The 27,939-nt window shown below is 33.3% G+C and overlaps 2 protein-coding genes, 1 long non-coding RNA gene, 2 other non-coding genes and 5 pseudogenes across 8 annotated transcripts; 5 read left to right on the top strand and 5 right to left on the bottom strand.

The window, feature by feature from the left end:
- Positions 1 to 200: 200 nt before the first annotated feature.
- On the top strand, positions 201 to 2,085 carry LOC104753697 (serine/threonine-protein kinase BSK1-like; annotated as a pseudogene). Its single transcript, XR_015585028.1, has 6 exons — positions 201 to 455; positions 553 to 688; positions 1,045 to 1,178; positions 1,262 to 1,308; positions 1,376 to 1,485; positions 1,605 to 2,085. The product of XR_015585028.1 is annotated as a serine/threonine-protein kinase BSK1-like (transcript).
- Positions 2,086 to 2,466: 381 nt separating this feature from the next.
- LOC147925718 (uncharacterized) lies at positions 2,467 to 7,624 on the bottom strand (annotated as a pseudogene).
- Positions 7,625 to 8,741: 1,117 nt separating this feature from the next.
- LOC104750700 (peroxidase 11) lies at positions 8,742 to 10,385 on the bottom strand. Its single transcript, XM_010472540.3, has 4 exons — positions 10,048 to 10,385; positions 9,683 to 9,874; positions 9,406 to 9,571; positions 8,742 to 9,315 (listed from the first exon to the last, which is right to left on the bottom strand). The coding sequence occupies exons 1-4, from the start codon at positions 10,267 to 10,269 to the stop codon at positions 8,888 to 8,890; spliced, it is 1,008 nt and encodes a 335-aa protein (XP_010470842.1). The 5' UTR covers positions 10,270 to 10,385; the 3' UTR covers positions 8,742 to 8,887.
- A 1,263-nt stretch (positions 10,386 to 11,648) lies between these two features.
- Positions 11,649 to 11,722, top strand: TRNAI-AAU (transfer RNA isoleucine (anticodon AAU)). Its single transcript has one exon. It is a non-coding gene; the product is annotated as a tRNA-Ile (tRNA).
- A 1,087-nt stretch (positions 11,723 to 12,809) lies between these two features.
- Positions 12,810 to 14,045, bottom strand: LOC147925717 (uncharacterized). Its single transcript, XR_015583476.1, has 4 exons — positions 13,830 to 14,045; positions 13,557 to 13,646; positions 13,326 to 13,382; positions 12,810 to 13,035 (listed from the first exon to the last, which is right to left on the bottom strand). It is a non-coding gene; the product is annotated as an uncharacterized LOC147925717 (long non-coding RNA).
- A 66-nt stretch (positions 14,046 to 14,111) lies between these two features.
- On the top strand, positions 14,112 to 15,529 carry LOC104750699 (protein SOB FIVE-LIKE 2 pseudogene; annotated as a pseudogene). The gene has a single exon (XR_015583475.1). The product of XR_015583475.1 is annotated as a protein SOB FIVE-LIKE 2 pseudogene (transcript).
- A 1,740-nt stretch (positions 15,530 to 17,269) lies between these two features.
- Positions 17,270 to 17,915, top strand: LOC104750698 (uncharacterized). Its single transcript, XM_010472537.2, has one exon. It carries the CDS (start codon positions 17,292 to 17,294, stop codon positions 17,721 to 17,723), a length of 432 nt encoding a protein of 143 aa, XP_010470839.1. The 5' UTR covers positions 17,270 to 17,291; the 3' UTR covers positions 17,724 to 17,915.
- Positions 17,916 to 18,060: 145 nt separating this feature from the next.
- Positions 18,061 to 18,142, top strand: TRNAS-UGA (transfer RNA serine (anticodon UGA)). The gene has a single exon. It is a non-coding gene; the product is annotated as a tRNA-Ser (tRNA).
- Positions 18,143 to 18,467: 325 nt separating this feature from the next.
- LOC109129676 (uncharacterized) lies at positions 18,468 to 18,893 on the bottom strand (annotated as a pseudogene).
- A 2,203-nt stretch (positions 18,894 to 21,096) lies between these two features.
- Positions 21,097 to 21,789, bottom strand: LOC104750697 (basic leucine zipper 8 pseudogene; annotated as a pseudogene). Its single transcript, XR_015585460.1, has one exon. The product of XR_015585460.1 is annotated as a basic leucine zipper 8 pseudogene (transcript).
- Positions 21,790 to 27,939: the final 6,150 nt, after the last annotated feature.

The following is a 27,939-nucleotide window of genomic DNA, read 5'->3' as shown; positions in this document are numbered from 1 at the left end:
AGTATATTATAGAACACAAATACATTTCTATCACTCCTTGTATTGAAAGTCACGATGATGCTTATAAGTTGATGATCATTGGTTTCATAGTTTCCTTCGCTCTCTTTCACTCTCTCTAACAAAAAAAAAAAAAAAAAAATAACAGAAAACAGATTTTTGCGCTCACCCCATCTCTCTCTCTCTCCCCTTTGCCCACGAAGATGGAAGATCAAGAACAGACTCTGAACGCGTCGTCGATTTCTCAGCTCGAGAACGACGAAAAGTTTACGAGTTTCACAGAGTTCTCCTACTGCGATCTCCAGACGGCGACCAAGAACTTCAGTTCCGACGAGATTGTATCAGAGAACGGTGAAGAATCATCCAACGTCGTTTACAAGGGCCAATCGCAGAGCTTCGGCTCCATTGCTGTCAAGAAGTTCAAGAACACGGCTTGACCTGATCGTGATCAGTTTGTGGTAACTCTTTCTTGCCTGTAGAGTTCATCGATTCTCAAATCTTTATTGATTTCGCTGGATGGGTTGTGATTCTGTTTCGTCTTCCTTCGTTTCTCAGGAAGAGGCACGAAAAGCGTGGCTGTTACGGCACAAGGGAGTCGTCAATTTGATTGGATGTTGCAGTGAAGGAGATGAAAGGCTACTTGTTGCAGAGTTTATGCCAAATGATACGCTTGCTAAGCGTTTGTTCCACCGTATGTTCCTTCTACTTGATTACTGCATGCTTTTGTTTTCACTTGATCTGGGTACAGAAACGATGAGGGTTTATGTCACATGATCGTTTGTGCATATAGATGGTTCAAGAATTATAATTTTTTTTTACCTGAAACAGATTTAGAACTACTAGGAATAAATGTATCTGTTTGTAGAATCAATGGAATAAGAACTTAGCATTCTCTGTCTTAAACGTTGCCCCTGTTGTGAATTAGTTTTTTTTGTGACCTGAAACAGAGTTACAACTAGTAGGAATCAATGTATATGTTTCTAGAATCAATGGAATCAAAATTTAGCATTCTCTGTCTTGAACTTTGTCCCTGTTGTGATATCACAGAGGGCAATCACACCATGGAATGGTCAGTGCGGTTGAGAATAGCCTATCAAATAGCTGAAGCGTTGGATCATTGTAGTACAGAAGGGTTTGCATCCTACAATAACTTAAGTGCCTACACCGTTCTGTTTGATGAGGTAAACGTAAGGGGAAACTTTTAGTGCTATGTATCCTTGTGATCTAAGGTTGTTAAACTGTTTTTGCTTAATGGATACTATAGGATGGGGATGCTTTTCTTTCGTGTTTTGGCTTGATAAAGGAGAGCATGGATGATCAAATAACAACAGGTGATCTGATGGCGCTTCTCTCTTAGTTTTATCTGTGTCAGAATGTGACGTTATATTCTTCTCATTGCAGGAAATGTAAACCATGAAAGTGTGGCATACAGTTTTGGTTCTGTTCTTTTTAAATTTGCTAACCGGAAAGCAGATTTCCCCAAACCTTGTAAGTACTTACTTCCTAGTTTGTCCTCTTGAGTCTGTGATTGCAATTTCCATAGTATAGTTCTTTGAAGGAAGACACATTTCAGCCTAAGAATTAGTTGTTATACCCTTTGTTTCTAGGCTCATAAGATGATACATGGACAGAATGCTACTGAGTATATGGATCCAAAGTTGGAGGTTCCTACTGAAGATGCCTTTTTAGTGTTTGGTCTTGCTTCTCAAGCTATGGGAGAAAACAGTATGCACATTCCAACATATGAGCTTCTTCAGATGAAAAAGCAGCATGAGGAGAGAGCTTCACAGACCCAACAACCCAAGCAAAAACCTGCAACACTGGTTGGAGGTTGTCGCCGGTCTGGCCCTAATCGATATAAGAAGCCTATTCATCAGACCGATGAAGAGATACAAGCACAGAATAGAGAGGAATTCGACCAAATGCAGATAAGAGTAGTTAGAAAGGCTCAAAACCAGTTAGACAAGCTTAAAGGGAAGAAAAAAAATGAGACCTAGCAAACCTGGCCGGCCCACAAAGCCAAGGAGGAATCAGTTTTAGGAGGGTGTTATTATTCTTTTATCAACCAAACTTTAAGAAGTGGTTTTGTCGTTAGAGATAATGCCTGCAAACTTTATAATGTTTTCTGAACACTACTTTTTTTTTTGTATTCTTTGGTCTTTGCATTATCATTCTGTGATTCAATTGTAGATTGTTTCAGACTAGTCTATGAAATGATTCAATTGTCTTTTAGGAATTCAAAGACCAAAATACATCAAGACCAAAGACATCAAGAATTAGTTATAGGAATTCTAATGAAATACAAAAAGAAATTGAAATTGAAAGAAAAATGAAACAAAAAGAGCGGAAATATTCTACTAGTAGAACTTCAGATGGTTTTGTGAAACAGAAGAGAGAGTTAATTTCTAAGCATTTATCATGGAAAGATGCGAATAGGAGAAACCAGAGCTTATTATGTGGATTAGGAAACTAGCTAAAGACGTCAAGACTCGATAACACTTGAAGTTGGAGACGGCAAAGTGGACACTTCTGAGATTTTTGGATCCAGTCTTCAATGCAGCTAGTGTGGTAAGCATGAGAACAACGATAAGTAAGGGTTGCTTCCTCTCCAAGAAAAAAATCTTCTTGACATATACAACATGTACCAAACAAATCCATATCAGGACCAAGCACTGTGACACACTTGATTGGGATGCAATCTTTTGGAAACTTTAGGTGGCAAGTTGTTCAAGGCTTTCACCCATCTCATCGACATCTCAAAATAAAAATCCGGGACCTGATGAGTCAAACCGGCCTCACCGATCGCATCTCGGATAGTCCTCATCAGTAAATCATCTGACTTCTCTAAACATGGGTCAACCGTTTTAATGACCATGCAACTGATGGTTTCGTGAAGTTTTTTTTATCTTTTTCATCTTGGAGCATAGTCTCCATATCCACTGGTGGTACCATTATTGTTTTCTCCACACGAACTAAAATAGGAACCCATCTGCTTCGACCAAATCTCCCTCTGGTTCATTAAGTGATCCATGAGGCCACATACTATGCTGGCCTTGTGATACTAAGATTTTTGTATGTTCTAGCAAGTCTCAATTAACCTAATGCAGTTGTAGTACAGAAGGTGTCAATCCAATTGGTAAACTTTACTAACAATCAAGATGCAATCAAGTAGTCACAAGTTAAACCAATTCAAAAAGAGTGTTTTTGTCTAACAATCCTAGAATGATGAAAATGCAAAAAGGAAATGGACTACAGAACTGGAAATGAAAATGTATGAAGAGAAGCGAACATGAATAAGTAAAAACCGAAACGAGTCTAAGCATGAACTAAATAGCAAGAACCGAAACAGTCTCAGGAATGCAATATCAATCAGAAATATAGAAGTCTTAAAGATGGGAGTAATTGATGTCGGCGGAGTCTTCTAGTCTATAGAGTGTTTAACATGCCACAAGCAAACTATCCCTAGACAATGAACATCACGATTTAGCTAATCCAATCTCTTGGCAGAAGCTACTCAGACTCAAACACTTCCAAACCTAGCTCTCGCTAGAGAAACATGGTTGAGCAGGCATGACGAACCATTTCATTCACGTCAACAAACACCCTAGACAACTAATCTCTTAGGCTAGGAATGCAAGTCTCTGGCACTAGTTGGTCAGGCATTTCATCAAACACCTTTTGGGTGTGGAAATGTCTAAAACCTAGTTCCAATTGATCAGAGAGAAACTAGTGTTACTAACACTAGTCCAGAAGGGAATCATACAAATCTAACTCAAACACCCTACACACTAAGATCCTCCACCTAATTTATCCCATCCTCAAGAACTATCACACTACTCGGATCTAGAAATCATCATCAACGATACAAACTCAGAAAACATTGAATCAAGCATCATGAGATAGATAAAAAGGAGATGAACAACTCTGTATAAGAAATCCAATGCAAAAACTCAATAAAATCAAAGCTATCTGGATTACAAGATCAGAGAACGTTTTAGGTGGCTAGTAAACCTTAAGAAAAAGCGAGATGTCTCGGCTGAAGACTTAACAAAATGTATTTATAGTAAAACATGGAAAGCCCTAAAACATAAAACAACAAGATAGAAGGTCGGTTCAGGAACCCTTCTCGAACGCGTCTTCAGAACAAAACCAGGACGTCGGTTTAATAGCGTCGATCAATTCGTGTCATGAGAGTGTCGATCGAGTCGGGGTCTAGGATGTTTGATCGAATGGCGGCTTGAGAACGTCGATCGAGTGGCAGTTTGAAATCGTCGATCGAGAGGCAGCTTGAAAAGTGTCGTCTGGGAGCTGCTGATCGAGTAACGTCTTGAGGGTGCTCAGGAGCCCTCCTGAGACGTCTTGGTCGAGTCGCTGCTAACATGTTCGATCGGGAGCTCTCCTTTGTGTGCAGGTCGAGTCGGAATTCGGAACGTACGTGCATCCACTAAAACGGTGATAACTTTTGAACCACGCCTCCGATTGGCTTGAAATCAACAGCATTGGAAAGATGACTCGATTATATACAACTTTGATGAAGACGTAGAAAGCTGAATCCCAAAGTAAAATCTTCACTTGACTCGATCAAAGACGTGGAAAGTTAGGTCGATGGACTGCTCTCCTGCTCCCTGTTTGCTTTTGATGGTTTGGACATCTCCTAAGACACCTGAAATAACTCCAATATGCAAGATGCATGCAAAACCAATTCAAAGACTACCTAAATATGCATATTATGCAAAAGAGACTGAAAACAATGCAAAACAATGAGTTAAGAGAACATAATGAATGAGAAATGCATGATGAAAGAGTGTAAAATATACATGTATCACCTTGTCCTCCGCCGTCAACCTTGCCAGAGGCGAGATCCTATCGACTTCAAACGTTAAAACATCTTTAATAACTTGTGTCGGGTAACAAGGAAACCGGAAACAACAATAATTCTTGCTTATTAACAAAGAACGTATCAGTTTCTTGCCGCCCCACTCATGCTTGCTCGCATAAATAACATCAACCTCGACCACTACCAAGAATTGAGCGTAAGTAAGTGTTTCCTCATACTCCAAACCTATCTCATTATACAACTCAAAGTAGTTTGGCTTCACAGGTAAACCATTACTAGCAGCTTCAGAATCATATCTCAGCCATGGGCCATACACATGCGTCTTAAACTCACGGGTCAAAGATCTCAACTTTGCAGCTTTTCCACAATTTCGGTGGCTTATCAGACCGCAACGCTCACAGAATTCCCCTAGATTCTTGTACTTGAACTGAACGAATGGACGCCCACAACCTCTACCAGTGTAAAATCCAGGAGGGAGAGGCTTTTTCAAATTTATCTTAGCTCTAACCCAAAAGCTTCTTGTTGAATAGTCATAATTAAACGAAACCAATGGCTCATCACTAAGATTTTTCCCAATCTTTTCAACATCTGCTTTTATATAGTTAAAATAGGGCAAGCCTAATAGCTTGACCCAGAAGCAAGCAACAGAGAAATCAATATGGAAATGTCTTTTGGGCATTCCTTGAGGACTAATAAGACACCATCAACGTTCCAAGGTCCACCCTTTACAACCTTCTTCTTGTCTCTCTTTGTCTTGAATTCGAATAAGATAATATTGTCTTTCTCCAAAGCGAAAACCTTAAATCCGCGGGAAAGTTTCCAAACCTTGAAACAATAATGAACTTTAAAAAAAAATTCAATACATGATGTGTATTAGTATAGTTTTACATGTTTTATTTTAAAGATTTTAATGCATGTAGTAATATGAAAAGTCTGAAAAAAATAGAAAAAATGAGTTTGTAGGAATGAATTTTTGGTGAATTGATGAAGATTGACAAAATATTACTTATGAAATTATGGCATATAGAATAATAATATTCAGGATATTTTTGGATTCCAAAATTTTTGTGGATGTAAGTGATTTTTTTGATTATTTTTATTATTAAATTTAAAATACTAACCAATATACATATTATCTCATATGATGCTCATATTATTTTTTGTTATTAAATTTTTTACTCTAATCCATGAAGAAGTGAATTATGACAATGAAAGAGATAGTTAAATGTGATTACTAAACTGTTGTCTAACGATGAAAATTATTTTAGAATAATAAAATTTTCAAATATTAATATATATCATTTTTTTAAAAATCATTTAAGCATATTAGTAAGTTTTTAATGTTTGATTTTATAATTTCAGCACATGTATTTTTGTAAGGCATATGTCAAAACATAAAATAATTCAAAATAAATTATAATTTATAGGAATGAATCTTCAGTTATTTGATGAGAATGTATTTATATCTTTCTATATGTTTTTATTTTATAAATTTCACTCATGTAAAATTGATTAAGACATGAGGTAAAATTAGTACTTAGAAGATAACAACATAACAAATATATCTTAAAAAATGTTGATTCAGTTTTTTTGCGAATTACATTTTGTTAATTTTTAATTGTAATTTCCATTCTTACTAAGATATAGATTTGATATGATGTATTAATTATGTTTGATATAAAATATTTAGTTCTCTGCATTAAGATGAAATGTATAATTAAACTTAAAATATGGTTTATTATGATGGTATAGATATTTCAATGGTACTCCTTGTCCTATTAGAATTTTAGGGTAAAATCACAATGATTAATAAACAATCAATATTATGTCATTTATAAAACTTTAACCAACAGAAAAATATATTGCATAGTTCAAATAGTTATATTAAAAATTGTACATAAATTGTTCATTGACGGCGTAGATCTAGGATTTCATTTTTTACGGCTTTTTTTAGGGCGTAGACATGGGGAGTTTAAACATGTAATTTTACCTACTCTCTCCACTTGGTAAATCTTAGATCTAAACCTTTGTTGATTTCTCTCCCTTTGGTTTGTTTATCTAGTGATTATTTATCTGGTTGGTAGGTTTATATATCTTGTGGGTGGGTTTCTTAGATCCTTAATAACTTTTGTACTCTTGTTTAGGATCCACTTGAAAGCTTGTTGATTTGTTTGTCCATTCGGTCTGTTTTTTATTGTGTGATTATACCTCGTTCGTGGGTTTTATAAGCTTGTTTGTTTCTTAGATCCTTAATAACTATTGTTTAGGATCCTTTTGAACACTTGTTGAATTGTCTGTTTTTGTTTTTTTTTTCTTTCTTTCTTTTGTTTTTTTTATAAAAAAAATTAGGTTTATCTTATTGGTGGGTTTCTTAGATCCTTAATAACTCTTGTTTAGTTCTTGCTAGTTTTATCTTTCATCATTTGTTATGTGTTCTTTTTTTTTGTAGTTATTGTTCGATCTGAAAATGTCTACGATCAAGTTCAACACCAAGAGTTGGTGTCCGGAACTGACTCCTAATCGTATTTTTTTTACATGTTCTTGCTGCAAAGAAAAATATTTGCACTGTACAATCTGCAGACATGCTACTTGCCACTACTCACTCTGCGAGACATCATGCTATGAACAAAAAAAATTCAAATCTGGTGTGCTGGCACATAACTTGTTTGGTTCAGCCAAGCAAACATATTATATTGTAAGTTTAGAAGTTGCATTGAATAAAATCTAATCATATGTCTTTGTTGGGTTAACTTTTACCTTACACGTTGATGATTGTTTCTTTTCTTCCATTTTTTTGCTGAGATTTATAGACATGGTTGGACACCCTTGCACATGTTTCTTGGTGTGAAAAATCTGCGGATCAGCAATGCGGGCGTGGTTGGACCAAGTGTGAGCGTGCTTGCGAGCTCTTTAAACATCTCAAGAGTTGCACTAGTCGAATAGGAGGCCACGCAACCTACTGTGACAATACCAAGTGTGGTGTACCATACTGCAGGTAATCATGAAAATTATTTTAGAATAATAAAATTTTCAAATATTAATATGTATCATTTTTAAAAAAATCATTTAAGAATATTAGTAAGTTTTTAATGTTTGATTTTATAATTTTAACACATGTATTTTTGTAAGGCATATGTCAAAACATAAGATAATTCAAAATAAATTATAATTTATAGGAATGAATCCTCAGTTATTTGATGAGAATGTATTTATAGCTTTATACATGTTTTATTTTATAAATTTCACTCATGTAAAATTGATTAAGACATGAGGTAAAATTAGTACTTATGAGATAACAACATAACAAATAATATATCTTAAAAAATGTTGATTCAGTTTTTTTTCGAATTATATTTTGTTAATTTTTAATTGTATTTTCCATTCTTACTAAGATATATATCTGATATGATGTATTAATTATGTTTGATATAAAATATTTAGTTCTCTGTATTAAGATGAAATATGTAATTAAACTTAAAATATGGTTTATTACGATGATATAGATATTTCAATGGTACTCCTTGTCCTATTAGAGTTTTTGGGTAAAAGCACAAAGATGAATAAACAATAAATATTATGTCATTTATAAAACTTCAACCAACAGAAAAATATACTGCACAGTTCAAATAGTTATATTAATAAAAATTGTACATATATATTTGAGAAAATATTATAAAATAGAGCAAAAAAACCTTAAAACTCTTATATAATAGAACTGGGAGAATATTAAAATGATATATGAGAAGTCCATATTCAATATTAAAATATTACAAGATAAAATCTAAAACATGTACATTACTACATAATTATTTTTAATAATTTTTTCAAATTTTTACCCGTGTAATGTCGCGGACCTCTCATCTAGTTTAATTGATAAATCATTTAAAAATCTTTAGAAGATACTGTATCAGAGGAAGCTCTTTTTAAACATTCAAGAACCCTATATATATATATATTTAATAGACATAAGAAGAAGAATAAGATTGGTTTCATTTTTTTTCTTAAATAAATAAATTATCGGAGATAGTTTCTTCCTCCACTGTTTTGTTTTGTTCATGTATTCACGAATCTGCAATTTCTTCTAACTTCTCCATCAGCAAAGCTTTCAGAGTTCAAAATGTTCCCCATCTTCACCATCGACTTCGAGAATTGCTCGAAGAAAGCCAATGGATCCTCCGCATACTTGCTCACTATGCGCCGCGTTTGTATCCCGAACATGCTCGTGTACATAGCCTGGTCCGAGTTCAACAACCCTTCTCCTCTTAGCAGCGTGTGGTAGATCGAGTTATCGAAGAGATTTGGCGTCACGTTGTCTATTGCCGTTACATTGGTATCACCTTCACCGCTGTTCGAGGGGCACATCTTTTTGAGACTTGACAAGTACGTCTCCGAAATCGGATTTAGGGCTGACGTCACTTGAAAATCTCCATAGATCCTTGATCGAAAGTTCCGACATTGTGCCATTCCGATCGTGTGAGCTCCTAGTTAGATTATTCGTCAAGTTAGGGGTTTAGTAATCCGGTTTACCACAATACCAAAAATCAATTGTCCGGTTTAGTTTACCACAATACCTATAAGAGCGACCATGTCTTCAACAGAGAGACCCTGAGCATAGAATTTAGCGATGATGCTGATCAAAGCCTCTTCTGGAGTTGGGAGGTTTGTTGTAGCAAGCGCGTAGCTTGCTGATTTTGAATCTTTTCTTCCCACAGGAACATCCCAGTAAGGCCCACCCACCTTCAAACCATAATTTAAAATGTTGTTTCATTTCATAATTCATAGGATACTATATGATATATATACGAAATTTATTTTGATAGAGTATATGTTTAGTTCTTGTTTATTTACCAGGATTGTAGCATCTCTAGCACTGATTGTGAGAAGATCAGCGCAGGAAACAACTCCAGGACATTCAGATTCGATTATGTTTTTTATTCTGTCTACAATTTTGTATCCTTTCAATGAGTTTATGTTCGGAGAAGCTTTCTTCTCTCCCTTTAGAGACTCTGTTTCGTCTAGCAACACCGATCCATCGCATCCCTGCAATACCGTTTTAAACCTCAAAAAGTTATCAACCATTCATACCATAAAGCAGCCTCCTTTCAGCTAAAATCTGTATTTAATAAAAGTAAACGTTTGACACATCCGTTACAAATTTTCTCTGCCGGGATGATTTCTTGTGTCTCAAGAAAGGTTTGTGAATGAGTACTTACTTGGACAAAGCAGTCGTGGAAGTGTAAACGAATAAGTATAGCTGCATTTCTAGGATCTTCCTTCACTATGCATTCCATTTCTTTCTTGATGACGTCAAACACGGTCGGACAAGTAGACTTGTAATAATCTAGGGTTAAAGGATGATCCTTTCCCAGTAGATCAAAGGAAAAGCATGGGATAAAGATGGTGTGAACCATCAAGAACACAAGGAGGAGTTTCATACTTTTTCTTCTGATGAAACCTTTTGATCCAAACTTTTGGGAAAAACGTTAAAGTTTTTGTGGGAGGTAATTAAGGAGTTATAAGTGAAGATGGTTGGGACTTCAAAGAGATATATAAATTTTTGAGAAAAGGGTGTTGTAGGATTTTTAGTTTTCTTGTGTTACAAGGGTCTTGAGAAGTAGGTCAAGTGAGATGCAACTAATTTTGTAAGATGGTTGTTGGGGTTTCCTATGACCCTAAAAAATCATACTTTATGTGAATACTAGAGGTTATCTAACCAAACCTAAATTTTATATTACCATAAAGTGTACTAAGTTCCGCATTTTTCTTCTATTTTTATTTAAAGGCATTTTGTTTGTTTGTTTGTTTGTATGTTTACAGACGTTGCAAGCATGCATGTTTTATTAACACTGATTCGTGAAACGAATCTAGAAGTCTCGTTTTGTATAATTTTGTTCAACTGTTTATTTTTATTTTTTTGGCACTACTATATAAACTAATACTTTTTGTTCAACAAGAATATAAGAAATATATAATATCCCATAAATAAATTAATATTGCAATTTTTTACATAATGTGAGATATATAGGTCTCGTATATCCTTGCTATGTGTTGTTCTCTTCATCTGTTTATTTTTGTTTTCTTTTAATGACGAAATCTAGATCAGAAAGTAGGAGAGAAAATATGATCCACTCTTTGGCGTCATCTTCAATTATACGATTAATTATAATAAAACCTCAAATAGTTTTGAAAATGATAACGACATTGTACAACGATCTTCTCGGTAAAAACTTATTTATTTGCAGTCAACTGGCTATTATTTTATGAATATTTTCAGTCTAAAAAACGGTTAAAACAAAGTTATATGCATGGCAGTGTACATTAGTTGGGGGGAGGGGAAGAAACTTGGTGTTAGGTGGTTTTGGTATAGACGTTTAGTAGTAGGAGACTTTGAATCTGAAGTTAACATCCGAGACTTTTATTTCATATGTCCTTAACGTTTGTTTCGCCAGCGACGCATAACGCTTTAGGCCCAATATTTGTTAGTACATTTCTTGTGTGTGTGATTTATTAAGCTACAAGCCTACAAACTTTCCAATCGAACAAACCAAACTCTCTTTCACATTAGCCGCTCTTCCTCAAGATCTTTTTTCAAATTAGTGAATATTTTGGTGGTTTATTATAATATCTATGTTCATATGATATCTATAGACTATATATAAATATTTCCATCTTCCGTGGAATAATTTAATAAATCCATTAGTATTCAATATTGGAAACAAGTTATTTTATTCGTGTAAGCAGTGTTGAGAATGTGCGTGCACAATAGGACATGTAACAAAGTTCAAATAGTAAAACTAAAAAAAATCAGCAAAACGGCCCATTAGCTCAGTTGGTTAGAGCGTCGTGCTAATAACGCGAAGGTCGCAGGTTCGAAACCTGCATGGGCCATTTATTTTTTACTTTTTTAATTGAACAAATGACTTGGATTATGCGGTCAACGGTATCAAGAGCAAAACGCAGTATTTTTTTTTTTTCTCATCATTTCCATATATCACTTTGTTGATCTTCTTGTTTCTTATCATCCACCCAAAATTTCACATATGTCTTGTTGTCGTGCTTCAAGACCACAAAATCTTTATGTAAAACTCATTCAAACGATTATCGCCAGACAAAATAAAGATATGTGGAATGGCTTATGACAAACTCATTCCGTAAAATAAAAATAAGAGGATGTGGATTGTGCCCTTTCGATTTGTTGAAACGTTCAGGTTATCTTAATCCACAATGTTTTGATCACATCCGATTTTAACATCTCTCTTTTATGGAGTTCTTTGTTAAAATCATGGTTGACGAGTAGTTGTAAGTTGTAACTGATCAAGATCTACTTACGATGGGATTGGGAGTATGGGACCATAGGTAGCGCCATTACCGTAAGGCATGGAAGAAATCATGATATATAGATGATTTTATGAAGAAGTCAAAAACATTTTTGAAAAACAAAATCCATTTACCAGCAAGTTAGATGTAAAACCTTAAGTTATAAATTTATATTGAAAATACCATATATTCGATGTCAATGTTCTTTATAATTCAAGATAACTTCTATTTAGAAACTCAAAATATAGGAAGCACCAGGAACACAAACTTAAGCAAATTTAATGGTTGATCAAGCACATTAAATCCATTTAAACTTCATTTGAACTTGACATTTTATGTATTTATAATTCTATAAGTATAAACGATTAAAATTAAAAAAATCTACGGTCTTAACTGATATACATTTTCATACTAATTGAGCTATGATTGCTATGTTAGAAGGTTAGGAACACACTTTTATAAGAAAATGTTGATAAAAAAAAAACAGTAACAGCAGAGAATTCTGAAACCAAAAAATCTATATTCAATTATTGAACTTTTGGAAAACCATGATACGAAGGAAAAATAAAAATAAAAGTTGGGTCGAGAAATCTAATCGAAAGGTATGATGTTACAGCAGGGATATTTTGTCATCTTATCTAAGATGGAAACCAAATCATGAAAAAAGGCTCGAAGAAGTATAGTGGTGTGTCTAATTTAAATGAGAGAAGTTTCCAAAGTATATACATATAAATAGATACAATATATATGATTTCACATCACATGGGAGACTTATGAAGTAAGAGACAAATGAATACATGGGGAAGTATACCTGACAAAAGCAGGCATTCAAAGTAAAGCTAAAAGTTTGGTGCTAAGGGACATACCCACTTCGTCTTCTCAACCTTTCAACAAAACCACCTAATCATCACTAATTAAGCATATATATGAGTTCTCTCATACGTTTATTGACTTCATAATTTTGCAACAACATAAGTTATATTCTAGAACCGATCAATATATGAGAGTGAAAGACAAGCCAATACAAGTTCTCTCTCTTTTTTTTGTTCTTGTTGTTCTCAAATCTCAACTACCACTCACCCACCTAAGTGTAAGATAATAACAAATGTCTAAAGGTGTGTGTGTGTGTTTACTAATCAAACAAAAGATATTATAGAGAGAAAACAGTACTCACACGTGTAGGATGAATGATAATAGTACAGACCCACATGAGAAAATCCAAGGTGAGTCCCTAAAAGAAAACAAGCTTTGGAGGAATTAACGATGTGTACAATTCTAATAAATCCTAATATATCTCCACTCGTGAGACCCACAGCGAGTATTATTATTTGTACTATGAGGATCAAATTTTCATAAAGGCCAAAACGGATTTACTTAAATGCACAAAGAGGGGTCAAAGTCTTACACACCACCACCGTTTTTAATGTTACATATGGATTCATTTCTCCCACACTTTGCTTAGCTGTAAGCCTGTAACCAAGATAGATTCCAATCACTGTAAAAAAAAAAGGATGCAAAGGTGAAGCTATCATAGGAGAAAAACAATACAGTTCTTTTTTAGTTCTTTACTTTTTTCACCACAGTTAATACTTAATCTCTGCTGCTTTGTCATTTTCCTCAAGAATAGAAATAAATGCACCAAATAAATACTAGAAAAACAAAATCCAGTTGCGTTTACCTTCAATGCAAAAGAAAACAACTATTTTATGGGAGAGAGAGAGAGAGAGAGAGAGAGGGAGAAGAGAGGAACAACAAAAGGCTGCAACACTTTTTATGACCAAGACAGGACTGGGGAGGGAAGAAGAGTATTAAAGGAATGAGGAAGAGGAACAGCTCCTAACCTAATAAAGAAATGGGTTTCAACATATTCCTTCTTGTTTGTTGAGTGGGTCTTATCTCATTTCCACCTCAAAAGCTGGTCTTTTATAGTTGTGAGATTTGATTACAGCCCAGTGAAACAAAGAGAGAGAGAGAGAGAGAGTGAGAGAGAGGGAAGTAAAAACTAGTAAATGCATGTTGTAGCTATCCCCTCCTATCATATGGCTATCATCAATAAAAAGAAACAAAAAAACAAGTGTTAACCAATAAGCATTGCTGCTTACACATCACTTATGAGAGCTCCAAACAGATAAAACTTTGGTTTGGTGGGTATTGATGTTTTATGTCTCTCTCAACCGTTTGTGTTGTGTGTGGTTCGAACCTTGTTTTGGGAACTATAATATGCTCAATTCCCTATATAAGAAAGAGGGGTAAAAGAGAATTTATATATAGGGCTATAAATTTATTATAGAAGTGTACTATATTTATTTTGAACAAGGCGCTAATTTAACCAACCTTTTTTTTCTCTCCTTTCATCTATATCTGAAATGGCTTGTCTTGTAGTACTTCAATTGAGCGAAAACAATGGTGCTAAGATTGCCATGTGGTGATACTCACTCCTGGTATTCAATTATATGAGTGTGATTCCATAGGCTCCGGCTTTTCCTGATACTCAAACACAAGAAAGGAAAAATATAAAATCAGACAAAAGAGGACAAGCTATTTATTGATGGTCTGAAGAGACAACGCCAAACCACAGCGAGAGGCTATATCAGAGGTTAAGAGGCTGGGAACAAGAGCTAGGTACGTAAAACGTTAAGAAAAAGCTAAGTTAACTTTTTTTTTGTGCTAGCCATGGAGTCTCCAAGAAGAATCCATGGAGGTGCTGAGGAGAAGAGTAGCTGTGAGTCAGGATGGACTATGTACATAGAAGACACCTTCCACGGAAACCATCACTCGGAAGTTGTCTATGATGATGATGACGATGATGAAGATGATTTCCATGTAAAAGAGGTCGACCATGATGGTGGTGATGACGACGACGATGATGATGGTGATGATAGTAGTAACAATGAGAGTGATGACTCAATGACTTCTGATGCATCCTCATGGCCTAGCAGTCAGCATCCAAGAAACACCAAGAATCATGCAGCTTCAACAAAGAATAGTAATGCCAAACAACAACAAGTCAATCATCAGAAAGAGAACAGAGTTCGTGACAGATTCAGCGACCAAGGTGAGGAATCTGAGCTCAAGGCTAGAACAAGAACCACTGCAACTAGTCGTGTTAAAAGTAAAAGCAAGGTGAACAAAACCAAATAAAGTCTGTCATAATGGTTTTTAATTTCTTTAAGCAAGCTATCCAATGTTCTCTTCTGCTCATCAAGGGAAAAAAAAAACTTAAGCAGTTGATACAAAGTTCAGACCATGTAGTTTGTTTCTACCCTTTTCTTTAAAACAGGATTATGTTTTTGCTTAATGCAAACTCCGTTCATGTAACTTGTCTATGTGGTTTTCCGTTTGGAGCTATGCTAATAATATCTACCTTTTACACATAAACGGGAACATGTTTTTCAAATCTACCTCTTCAACAAAAGAGCAATCAAGAAAGGTAATGCCAGGAAAAACAAAATTCAATAATAATCCGTAGCCATTGAAAAGCAAACGTGTTACGAATTTGACTCATAAATTCGTATAAAATTCAGATCCAAAAACGAATGAATTTGGGATAAAACAAAGAGGCTGATGACAAAACAGGAGTTTCTAAGGTTACCAGATTGTTCCCATAGGTGTGGCCCCAAAAGTAGTAGCTAGAACACACCATAGCTTTTCCTGTTAACAAAGACTCCTGCTGCTTTCAATGCCTTCACATGATTCCTTTTTTTTTTTTTTTGTTAAAGAAAGAAGAAATTTCAATCATTCAATATATGTCTTAATCAACACTTTCACAAAAGTTTCATAAATTACTATTTTCACAACAGGAATCACAATAGAGAGGATCTTAATCAACCTGTTTGTGATATTCTTCTGTGCCTATTTTACAACACTAAATAGAAAGAAATGTATCTATCAAAGAAAATTCCACAAGCAAACGAAGCGTCGCTCGTTAAGAAAGTCAAAGATGGTCATTTCTATCAATAATACAGTTTAGAGTGTTGGAAAAGGACAGAAGTTTAAGTTGAAGATTATCGAGGTTAATAACTAATTTGGGAACAGAAAACAACAAAAGAGTTTTAGCTGGCAGCTTGGCTAAGAGAGGACCGTCCTCAACGTAGATGTGATTCTCAAGTCACTTTCCACATTGTAATCTCAAATCAACCATGCACGTGTATAAGCAATAAACAGGTAGATGATAATGAAATAAGGGTCGTCCAATCTAATTCTATGACCCACAAAATGTGAGAGAGAATGTGACTTAGTAATATGCACAACACATTGGACCTGGTCTACCAATTTTCAACTCCAGGGATGACCAAACGATCGAGCAAAGGTGAAGAATTAATCAAGCATTTTGGTCAAAGAATTAGCTTGCACATGTATGATTGATAATCGAAAATGACATCCAAGGGAAAGATTTACAAGAGAAACAATTAATACTGTCTTGAAACACAAGGCAATCACCATTAAAAAAAAAATTTATCATCAAATGTATCTTTGAGAAACTGTGACAATCAATAACTGGAGTATAAGCGAAGCTTTATGAGATGAAGCCAAATCTCCCTATATTAAAGTAAGAGTTATGAATATTAAAACGAGTAAAGACTATTGTTCTAAAGACTACTGAATTAGGAACTAAATTAACTTGAAAATAACTCAGTATGCCAAACTAACAATATCCTTAATCAACTCCCTAACAACGCTATCATGCACTTGAAACCTAAACCTTGTGTTTCTCCTCATTACTCAACCTACGTACGGGATCTCTTTTAAAATATACCAATGGAATCGATATGCTTGCCCGAACTATGGAATTATATTCTTGTTCCATTGCAATCTAGACTTTAACCTGAAATTAGATTGTCTAATTAAGCGTACTATTGTTTTTGTTTCTTTTTGTTTGTTTTTTAATTTTATTACTAAATACTATATGATAGGATAGTAAAATAACTTGAAAAAAACTCAGTATGCAAACTAACAATATCCTTAATTTCCTCCTTAAAATGTTACCACGAGACCCTTATTTCCAAAACAAATTCTCATTACACTGCCGAGATTTTTCTGCTCCTATTACTGACTAACGACAAAAGCATGACACCTTATGACAACTATATAAAATTTTGATATGTATTTTCAACTTATAACACCAAGAAAAAAAAGCAAAATGTCAGAACTCAAAGGGATATGTATTTTCTTCGCACTAACACTTTTACTAAGCTTATCAGTTGGAGGATCCCTTAACACAGACCAGAAATGGTATGCTGGAAATCATTTTGGTTACCAGGGCGGGTTTTGTCTTCCCGGTCTGTGCATTGGAGGATCTGGTGGTAGCAGAGTCCACTTCGGCAGGGACAATTACGGTGGTGGATATAGACAGGCCTTGTATTGCAAACCGCTAACATGTTATGGTGGCTCATGTGATGCACTCCATTTACATTTAGACAAGGGACTGTATGAATCTCTCGTAAGCAAGAATGCCGAAAAACTCCCATCAACTGTTGGTTTCAACATCCCAGGGTCCTCCAAACAAAATGTCAACAGAAACTATGAGTTCAAGGAGGTAAAAGAAGCTGCAATGGCACCACAGTCTAACTAGATAGCTAATGAAGCTTAGTCTATATTGTATAGTTTGTATAAATAAATTAACATCCTATTTATCTCATCATACTGAGTTGTTATCACACGATTATAGTAATAATGTAAAAAAGGCAACTGAACTAGTGAGTAACTTATTAAGTACATAATACTCGAAATAAGAAATAAAAATAGACGCTCCGTACGTTATCTAGATTCACTCTCATCGCAGTTTAATATAATGATAAAAATTTGACAATTAGCAAGGAAAACTTATTAGTGTATACAATATACCATGCTTGTATGTGTGTTAACTAGTGTTACATTAGTAATGTGTAACTTTCTTTGTTTATAATCCAGTCCATATGTCCGAGTGGTTAAGGAGATAGACTTGAAATCTATTGGGCTTCGCCCGCACAGGTTCGAACCCTGGTGTCGACGTTAATATTTCTTATTTTTTCCAACTCCAACCAATTTTATTATCAAAAAAAAAATATTTATTTTATTTATTATTTAATTTGTGATTACAATTTTTTTCACATTACACATTCCTTGTAATGTGAACTAGTTTGCTGAAAACCAAATTTTAACGTTATCTTTAACAATACATATGGTCAAATGGATTCAAAACCTAATTACCTGTATAAATATAGAATTATAGTTTAATAGAAAAGCAACGAAGTCATTTGATTGACATGGTCGGGATTTAACGTGACCGGATCCATGCATGTAAAAAGAGATAAACTAAGGAATGTCTCGTACTAATTTATCTCCGGCGAGAAATTAAAGCGGTGGAGATGGGATGGGAGTGGCGAGTTTGACGTGGTGGAAGAAAGCGACGGAGCAGAGAACATAGGCAATGAGAGCAAAGAATCCAAATCAGATCATAAGAGAGACAAACCGGCGACGATCAGGTCCATCGCCGTTTCAAAGTATTAAATTCGGGCTTTTACACTAACACTCCTTCTCAAGCTGAGACATGACCATCTTTTAAGAGAGAATTCTATTTGTAATTAGATATAACCTACATATTACCTAGTCTGTCATGTATCTCTCCATATATATATTGTACATCCACATATGTAATATATCAAGCATTTTCTCATACATGGTAGCAGAGTCATTCTCTCATACACATATGAAGCGTGCATACATGTGGGAACAACATCACAAAGCTCATTATTCCCATCATTTTTTTTTGTCAACCAGGAAGTTCAGGGTCGAGGTCCGTAATCCCCTCAGGACCCGGAGAAAACCGGGTAAAAGCCTCTAGCCAAATGGAAATGACTAGCATTTTCGCACTTGAGGGGAATTGATCCCTGGCTTGGACCAACAGGGCAACTCCTTCCTCAAGTGGAAACCATATTCCCATCATCTTCATCTTCAGATTGTTGATTTGTGGGATATATAGTTTAGTTAGCTTTAGAAATGCTTTGGATTATGAAAAACTAAGAGGGTGCATGGAACAGAATGCGTTTGAAATGGTGAAACTCGCATTGCCACGTTACGACAACTTGAACTATTATTCTCTTAATATAGAGAAAGAATAATAGTTAATCTCTGTCTGGTGCACACAACAAAAAAAAAAAGCTCCGTCTAAAGTTTTTTTTTTCTTATCTATGAGGCATACCTTTGGAAGTTTATCTCTACCACCAACTTGTGTTTTTTGGTAAGATGATTTTCTAAACTTGATGGTAAATTAAAAAAAAAAAAAATTGAGTTTGAGTTTTATTTGAAATGAGAAGAAAAAACTAGAACGAAGAAAAAGAAAAGTTGTAATCGTGAGCTTGATGAGTCATGAAGCAATTGAAAGTTGAAAGTAAAGTAGAGAGAATGAAAGATTATATCATTAATTATTCTAAGAAAGTGTGAGAGGTTAGTAGAGGTAGCGACTCGTCGACGCACCATGTTTCTTCTTGAGGAACCTTTCAAACTATATATCTCAATTATTTTTAAAGAGCATACTTAATTGATGATCCAATGGTTTTTGAAGTTTGTGAGTAATAATTTAGCATAAAGTGACTTTATTCCGTATACATCATCATTTGTAGTTTATATAGTATGGAAGATTAACAATCCAACTAAACTTTGTCTTTTTACTTGGAAGTATAATTAAAGTTAGTATATATATAATTTTCGAGAAGGTAAAGTGTTGATTGATGGCATTTGTGGCCGTTGCATAGTAGCGGAGGAAACAGTACATCATGTTTTTGTTCCAACTTTTCTATAGTATCATGTTCGGATAACATGGTATAAAATTTTATTTATATCTGTATAAACATAAATATTGGACTTTATAGCTTATTCCATCGACCAATATATCTAAATATTTGATATTAGTTAATATTTTGAATTTTAGTTTAAAAGTACTCATCGAAGTAATCATCCTTCAGCTGGTCGAAGGGGCGACTAATGAAAGTCAACTAAAGCTTTAGAGTGACAGTGTCACATACTCGCAATGAAATTATTTTGCTGATGCTACGGACCATTATGGTCTGCATTGATATTAGAAAGCAAAATATTACTATAATTTAGAACATAACTCTAACTAGTGCCAAGTGGTAGAGATTTCTTGTTTGTATTCATTCAATATTCTTATTTTCTAGGGTTTCTTATCTATTATATCATTTTTTCCCCTAAGAAAATAGTACTAGATAGGAAGATTGATAATTTTGAGTTAGTATATGATAATTTGCTAAAATGCTATTAGCAAATGAGAGAAGAAGGTGGGTTTATTTTATCGAATGTACATTAAAATATATATTCATTGAATGTTCTTGTAAATTAATATCATGGTGATTTTTTAAATTACATTTGCGATACGTGGATTAAGTTTGTCAGAAGAGCCAAACAAATATTGTATGTGAATTACAAAGAGGATTGAACACTTTCAACTTCTGAATTATTTAGTCATCCATTTGCACCCACGATATCGAGCTCATGAGGTTCATGATTCATAAATTTAAAACCATAAACGTGATTCAGGACAACAAAAAAAGAGGTAATTTAAATTACCTCTTATGCCTCCCCTAAGCCACAATGTAACCGCCATTATATAACTTACTTTTCCTCCACATCGTAACTACCATTACTGCACCTGTGTATTTTAGGCATGAAGGTAGGTACCGTCGATCCCTGGTGAGACGTGTTATTACTAATTAGGAAACACAACCACTTTAGACGGGATCGGGTGTCATAACCTCAAATTTAATTATACTTATACATTAAAAACGGTAACCAACCGGTTTTCCTTTAGAGCGATTTCCTCAATAGTTCCACAAACCAGAACAACTTTATTAATGTGTTGTGAGTTACTGGTTCACTCCCGGTTTGTAACTGTCTCTTGGTTCTGTCATTTAAATTACAATCGTAATTCATTAATCAAAAAACCATAAAATCATAATCTTGTGCGCCTTTATCAAAAAGTAACTTTTAAAAACCCTCTCACCACCCATTGATTCACACAATCTCAAATTCACTTCGTTTTTCTTTTGTTACAGTTCCAGAAACATTGCGTAGCAGAGAACACTCTTCTCCATATATATATAGAAAAACAAAAACACAAACTATTTAGCTCGATCAAACGGTCCAGATCTTATCGCCGTCTACGTTAAGAAACCTATTAAGCCTGATCTCACCAATCATCTTCCTTGACTTGGAGTTTTCTTCTCGAAGTTTCATGTTCTCTTCTATAACCTTATCGTAACCCTCCTTGGCTCGGCCTAACTCATCTACGAGACATTTGTTCTCGTTGATGAGCTGAACAAGCATAGACCACAGTTCTTCCATGCGTCGTCGTTTCCGCATACGAGATCTCCGAGCTGACTCGCGGTTCGATACCTTCCTTCTCCGCTTCCGCTCATCATCTTCCGCACTCCGGTTAGATTCGTCTGACGTGGCTGGCAAGTTTACAAGTGGAACGCGATCACCAAAGGTTTTGAAAAAAGACTGCGGACTAGGGTTTGCACTTGGAAGGTTATAGACAAAACCGGCCATATATACAAAACAAACAGTTATGTATTCTTTTGTAACCTTTCTTAACAAGTATGATGGTATAGATCCATAAGAGGCACTCTAATTTGGTATTTATAGGTGATTAAATTGAGGTAGTACTGTGACCTTACAGTACTAACAGCTAATCCAAGTGGCTATAATACACGTAAACTTTTAATATGATATTTCTCATGTATGATGAAGAAAAAGAGAAGTTGTAATCGTGAGATTGATGAGTCATGAAGCACTTGAAAGTTGAAAGTAAGTAGATGGCATGAAGGGGACCATTGCGAGAGAAAATCATAGTTTATATTATTAGTTATTCTAAGAAAGCATGAGAGGTAGCGACTCGTCGACGCACCATGTTTCTTTTTCTCGAGGAACCTTCCAACCATATCTAATTTTTTTAAGAGCATACTCAATTGATAATCCAATGGTTTATGAATTTTGTGGGTAATGATGTACCACAAAGTCACTTTATTGCTTATACATGCATTATTTATAGTGTTAAATAAATTAATTAATAATTGACAATGGAGAGATTTTCCAAAACTACTATAGTTCATACATAATTGCGAGAGTGAGTTGTGGTCGAATATCTAAAGTAGTAAAATTTGATACTAGCGCATTCGGCCAGTTATCTTAGCCAATTAGAGTGCATTAAATCTCTAAAGTAGTAAAATTTGATAATTGTGTGAGTGAGGTAATATCAAATTTGATATTAGCGCATTAGGCCAGTTATCATAGCCAATCTAGGAGATGCAGTTTTCATTTTTAAAACTAAGAATTTGAAAGCCACGTCGTATGATTTAATCACAACAGTAAACATGTTGTTAATAACATTTAAATTTTTTGTTAACTTTATAAATGGCACGTTGATTTGGCAAGTCAATGAAAGTCAACAAAAGTTTAGTGTTTATTTGGTTAGAACAGAAACGAGTGTTTTTTTTGGCAAATTCTATAGAGTTTGGGTTTTTTTATAAAGGGAAAGTGTTTTTTTTTTGTTGTATTACCTCTCTCCAAATCTTATATCTTATATAATACTAGAATTTGTATCCGCGCACGCGCGGGATTTTAATTTTTTTTTTTCATCAATATAAATTGTTGAGTTCAAATATAATCATTTCAACTTTTGATTATAAATCTATATAAACACTAAACTTACTTTATTAAGTGATATACAACATATGTTGAAGATAATGTTTCTTTGTTATATCTATTTGCGTGAGATTTTAGTTAAAAATTTTATCAATAAGAATCATTCAATATAAATATAATTATTTAAAGATTAAAAGATAAATCTATATAAACGCCGTACTTATTTTACTAATCTATATAAAACATATATTGTCTAGTGTCGCAATAATGTGTTTTTGGCAAATTAACAATATATCACGTGATAACAATAATGACTTAAGAACCTCACAAAGAGAATACAATATTGTCGATAATCTTTTAACCTTTTATCCTTAGAAAATTTCATTCAATATTCATATCTCATTAAAACATATTTTTAAAAGTTATAACGTCGAATATCGATTGTTGACCTAATTATAGAAACCATTTAAACATATCGATATCCCACATTAAATGCAAATATACAAAGCTTCATGAACAGTTTTAGTGTTATGTCGCTACAATGAGGTTTTCCAAGTGCATCATCTGCCAAAATAGAATTTCAACCAAGTCAAGAATGTATAAATGGTGAAACGTTTAAACCCGACAATGAATAACCGTTCACTAAAGCAAGTTACATATTTTCTAAAACCTCATATGTTAATTTTTTGATGCAACCTCAACTTTGTTTTCTTAAAAAAACATAGTGTACTTTAAATATGTTGTTTTTACCAATATTTTGGGTTATAAAATTATAGCTCAAGTTGAGAATATACCTTATGAGATATACTAAACAAATCACATGCCACTTTTTGTAACAGCTTAAATGTCTTTTTTTCTATATTTTCTGACCATTTATTTTGGGTTTTTAGATGGATTATTTTTTCAAAATTCGTTTTCATAATTTTCCCAAAAAAAGTGTGACCCTTACAAATATCTTCGTTTTTGATTAAAACTTATAATTTGAGTAAGTAATTAATTTTCTAATTTATAAGTGAAATTAATAATAAATCTTTGATAGAATTGATGAAGTTTCGAGCTTGTTTTATATATATTTTTGTTATCATGTTATAAAATTGTAGCACTAGCTGATAAATACCTTATGAGATATACTATACAAATCACATATCACTTTTTGTAATGACTTACATGTTATTTTTTCTATATTTTCAGAGTATTGATTTTGTTTTTTAGATTGATTATTTCTTCAAAATTCTTTTTCATATTTTTCTCCAAAAAAAAATGTGACCCTTGCAATATATTCCTTTTAGATTAATTTTTTTGAGTTAAGTTATGTAATTTTTTTTTTAATAAGTGAAATTTCATAAAAAATATTTGTTGTATATGTTTCTTAGAAACTAATTATTCACTTCAATTTTATTTTTCTGTTTAGATTTTTATAAATACAATTACATAATTTTTTTTTACTCCACCATGCATTAAAATCTTACTTCCATTCTAAAACTCATTAACCCATTCTAAATTTTAGAATATGATCATTTTTTGGTTATAATTTGAATGAATAAAAACATTATTACTAAAAAAAAATTATAGTATTAATTTTACTATTTTAAAATTCACATTTATTTTACTTAATTTATTTTTATATAGTTATTATTTCTATTATTTACTAAAAGTTATATTTTTGTTTCTAATATTTTAAAATTAATTAATTTTATTTAATTTGTGTTTTATTTATTTTTACTATTATAAATTATAAATAATAAATAAGCAATTAATGAATATTTAAAATAGTTTTTTATGCCAAAAAAAAATTGATTAGCTGAATGGAGGAAGGAGAAGAGACAAAAGTTAACTTTATATATATAGATGATAAAAAAATTCTAACTTTGTACACATATTTTTGAATTAATTTTAAATTTAACAATCTATTTTTTACTTCATTTTATTTGTATCTTATATGGTGTATATTTTGCTTTTTGATTTTATTTCTTTTACATTGTTAGAAATTTATATTTCTTTCACTTTTTCGTTTCAACATCTAATATATTCATAATGAAATCATATACCATATAATATAAAAATAAAAAATACTGATCAAACCAATTAAAAATATATTAAAAGTATGAAACCAAATTAATTTTTGATAGACTAACTTAAATTGTAGAAAATTTTCTAATATATGAAAAAGTCACATTATATTCAATAATCATATATATTGTATTAAAGACTCAACTCACAATGAAATTTTATGCATATATAATAAAATAAAGTAAGATTTTTTCAAATACATGTTAATAGTAATCATAATCACAACTTATGATGTATTAATTCTTAAAAATGTAATTCCCATGATGTTTGACAACATAAAAAAAACTCATCATATTAATAATTTAATCTATTAATTTGCATAGAGTTTATGTTTTACAATAAAGAAAAAAACCACAGAAATTTTATGACAATTAGCAAAGCAAAATCTTCATCACACATCATATTTTGCTTCTCAAAAAAATTATAATATTTGTAATATCAATATTTATGTAAAACTAAAATATCTCTATTTTTTCTTTCTCGATGTGTCATTTGTAACTTTTGAAATAAATAGGTTGAGTCGAAATTATGGAGAATATGTACAAGTAAACATATGAAACTCAAGATGAAAAAAATATCTAAGGTACATTGTAACTTCTTTTAGATGAGACTCAATGTTTTTGGAAGTTACCATGGAGATTTAAAAAAATTTGTATTTTTAGTTATAATATCTTATTGTTAGTGAAAAATATTATTTTACAAAAGCACTCAACTAAAGCAGTTAGATAAAGTAATTTATTATTATTTTTTTATTCAAATGTGAAAACTTCTTATATTTTGATAGAAAGAGTATTTGCTTTAGAAAATAGTACTTTTTTGGGGGGGATTTGGTTCAAAGGAAGACTATTAGACGAATGAATCTATTAGCTGCTCGAAAGGGTAACTAATGAAACTCAACTTTAGCTTAAAGTGATGTATCACATAATCACAATGAAACAACTATGTTGCTGATGTTATGAACCATTATGGGTTTGTATTAATTATTGGAAAGCAAATATTATAATTTTAAACTCTGAAGGTAGAGATTTCTTGTTTGTATCTTACTAAGTTACTTATTATGATAATGTGGTGTCATACTTGTTAATACTATGTAACCACACTATTATGTGTGCTCATGTAACGTAGTCTTTTCCAAATTTGAGCTATCTTTTCTCGTCATAGTGGCACCAGTCCTTCAGATTGACCAAGTTGACGAGGGTTCTACCCGCAGACAGAAAAAATATAATACTATTAGTAATACACAATTCACTTTTGACGTTTGCACCATTCATAAATTTTAACCACTTACCAGTTTACAGGCTTCAATAAAATGTTTTTTAGAGACTTTCGATAAGGTAGCATGTGACACATATTCCTCTAGCTCGGTTAAACGAGCATAACCGGCCAAATCACATAACAACTACATCATAAAAAAAAGCAAAAGTGTTTATACTACTTGCAAAGATAGGAAATCGGAAAAAACTATGACTAGAGTAATAAAAAGACTTTACCTCAAGCTCTTTGGTATTGTAGCCAACATGTTTAAATCCACATCCTCACTTAGTTCAAAGTCTTTCTCAAGACAAAGCTGATTCATAATTAAGGTTCTGACCATAGTACTAGGGGGATGAATCATTACTCTGTTCCAATAATAAACCAATAAGGCAAGAGTTAGTAAACATGAAAAAGGGAAAAAGCAGAGCAGAATAAGTAAAGGGATGTGTTTTATGTTGTTTTACCTCTCCCTAAATAGTCTTATATATTTATCTCCAATGTCCTTAGGACTTGTTAAACATGCTACCGCCATTACCATTTCCTTCTTACGAGATGGTAAATAAGCACACAATTCAGCAAAAGCATCTCGACGAGAACAATTGTTTCATCATCAAACAACAAAAGAGTATTATTGCTTTCTTGGTAAGCATCCTCCAAATACAAATTTTTGGCTTCAATATTCTAACAAAACAAGAATACGTATTATAACACTTGGAGAAATTTCCCTAAACCCATGTGACACACACTAACATTTGTTTGATAAGATACCTTATTATGTGATTAAGCAACTAAGACAAAGGTTCTACTCGAGAACTAACGTTGTGTGCTTAAAGAGATTGCTCCTTGGCTTTTGTATGAAGAAAGCGAAATAATGGCTTTCGTTTTTGTGCGGCCATCGCCTTGTACTTTTTTGGATGGTATCGATCGGCCTCAAGAAATGCAGTGACGCCTGATGAGGGTTGCATAAGATTAGGTCGCCGGATCTTTGGATTTGATCGAATTCCCGCTTCGTCCATGGCTGAACAAGAAATAAAGAAAGGGTCAGATAAGATTTGAGAAGTCGAAACCGATTAAACATGTTAAAATCTTGGGTTACTTGCCTTGCACTAGAGATCTTCTAGTTTCTCAAGTCACTGGGATGGAGTGTATTTTCCCCCAAGAACACAACGACTCACATATGAAAGTGTAAGAACTAACAATCTGAACAACAAAATAATGGTTTCTCTCAAACTCCTTTTTGATTAATAGAAAATCTGTTTACAAGTTTGTTCTAAACAATTTTCTTATCTCTCAAAACTCTTTAAAGAAACCTTACGCTCTCTTTAAGTTCTTAGCTCTTATCTTTTCTCTAAAACTAAAACTTAATAGCTAGATTAACTTTCTCTTGTTTGTGCTAAAGTTCAACCTAGCTATAGCACCTCTATTTATAGATCTAGGTATTAGCTATTTAATAAGCAAACTATCTAATCTAACCCTAATAGGAATTGGACAATTTCTTTTTTCTTTATGGTTTAGGAAATTATCCTTTTTCCTCATGTTTACATTCTCGTTGTAAACATGAAACTCTCTTATCTTCTAGATACTTCTAGCATCTTCCAAGTCTTTGTGTAGCCTCCTGCTTCTAGATCTTTCTTTGTTAAATGCCGACATACACACCTTGCAACTCTGTTCTTGTACTAGTGTCTTGTCCTTCTGAAGTAGTTCAAAACCTTGCAGCTTCAATCTCCCCCTTTTTAACTTTGTGCTTCTCATGCATTTTAAGACTCAAGATCACAACCTTACTTCAAAAAACAAAGTCTTATATCCACAACCGAGCCAAACTC

The sequence above is a fragment of the Camelina sativa genome, chromosome 16 (assembly GCF_030686135.1).
Source record: "Camelina sativa cultivar CO46 ecotype springtype chromosome 16, ASM3068613v1".
Lineage (NCBI taxonomy): Eukaryota > Viridiplantae > Streptophyta > Magnoliopsida > Brassicales > Brassicaceae > Camelina > Camelina sativa.
The sequence above is the reverse complement of the archived record's forward strand: the minus strand, read 5'-3'. Positions and strand labels throughout refer to the sequence as shown.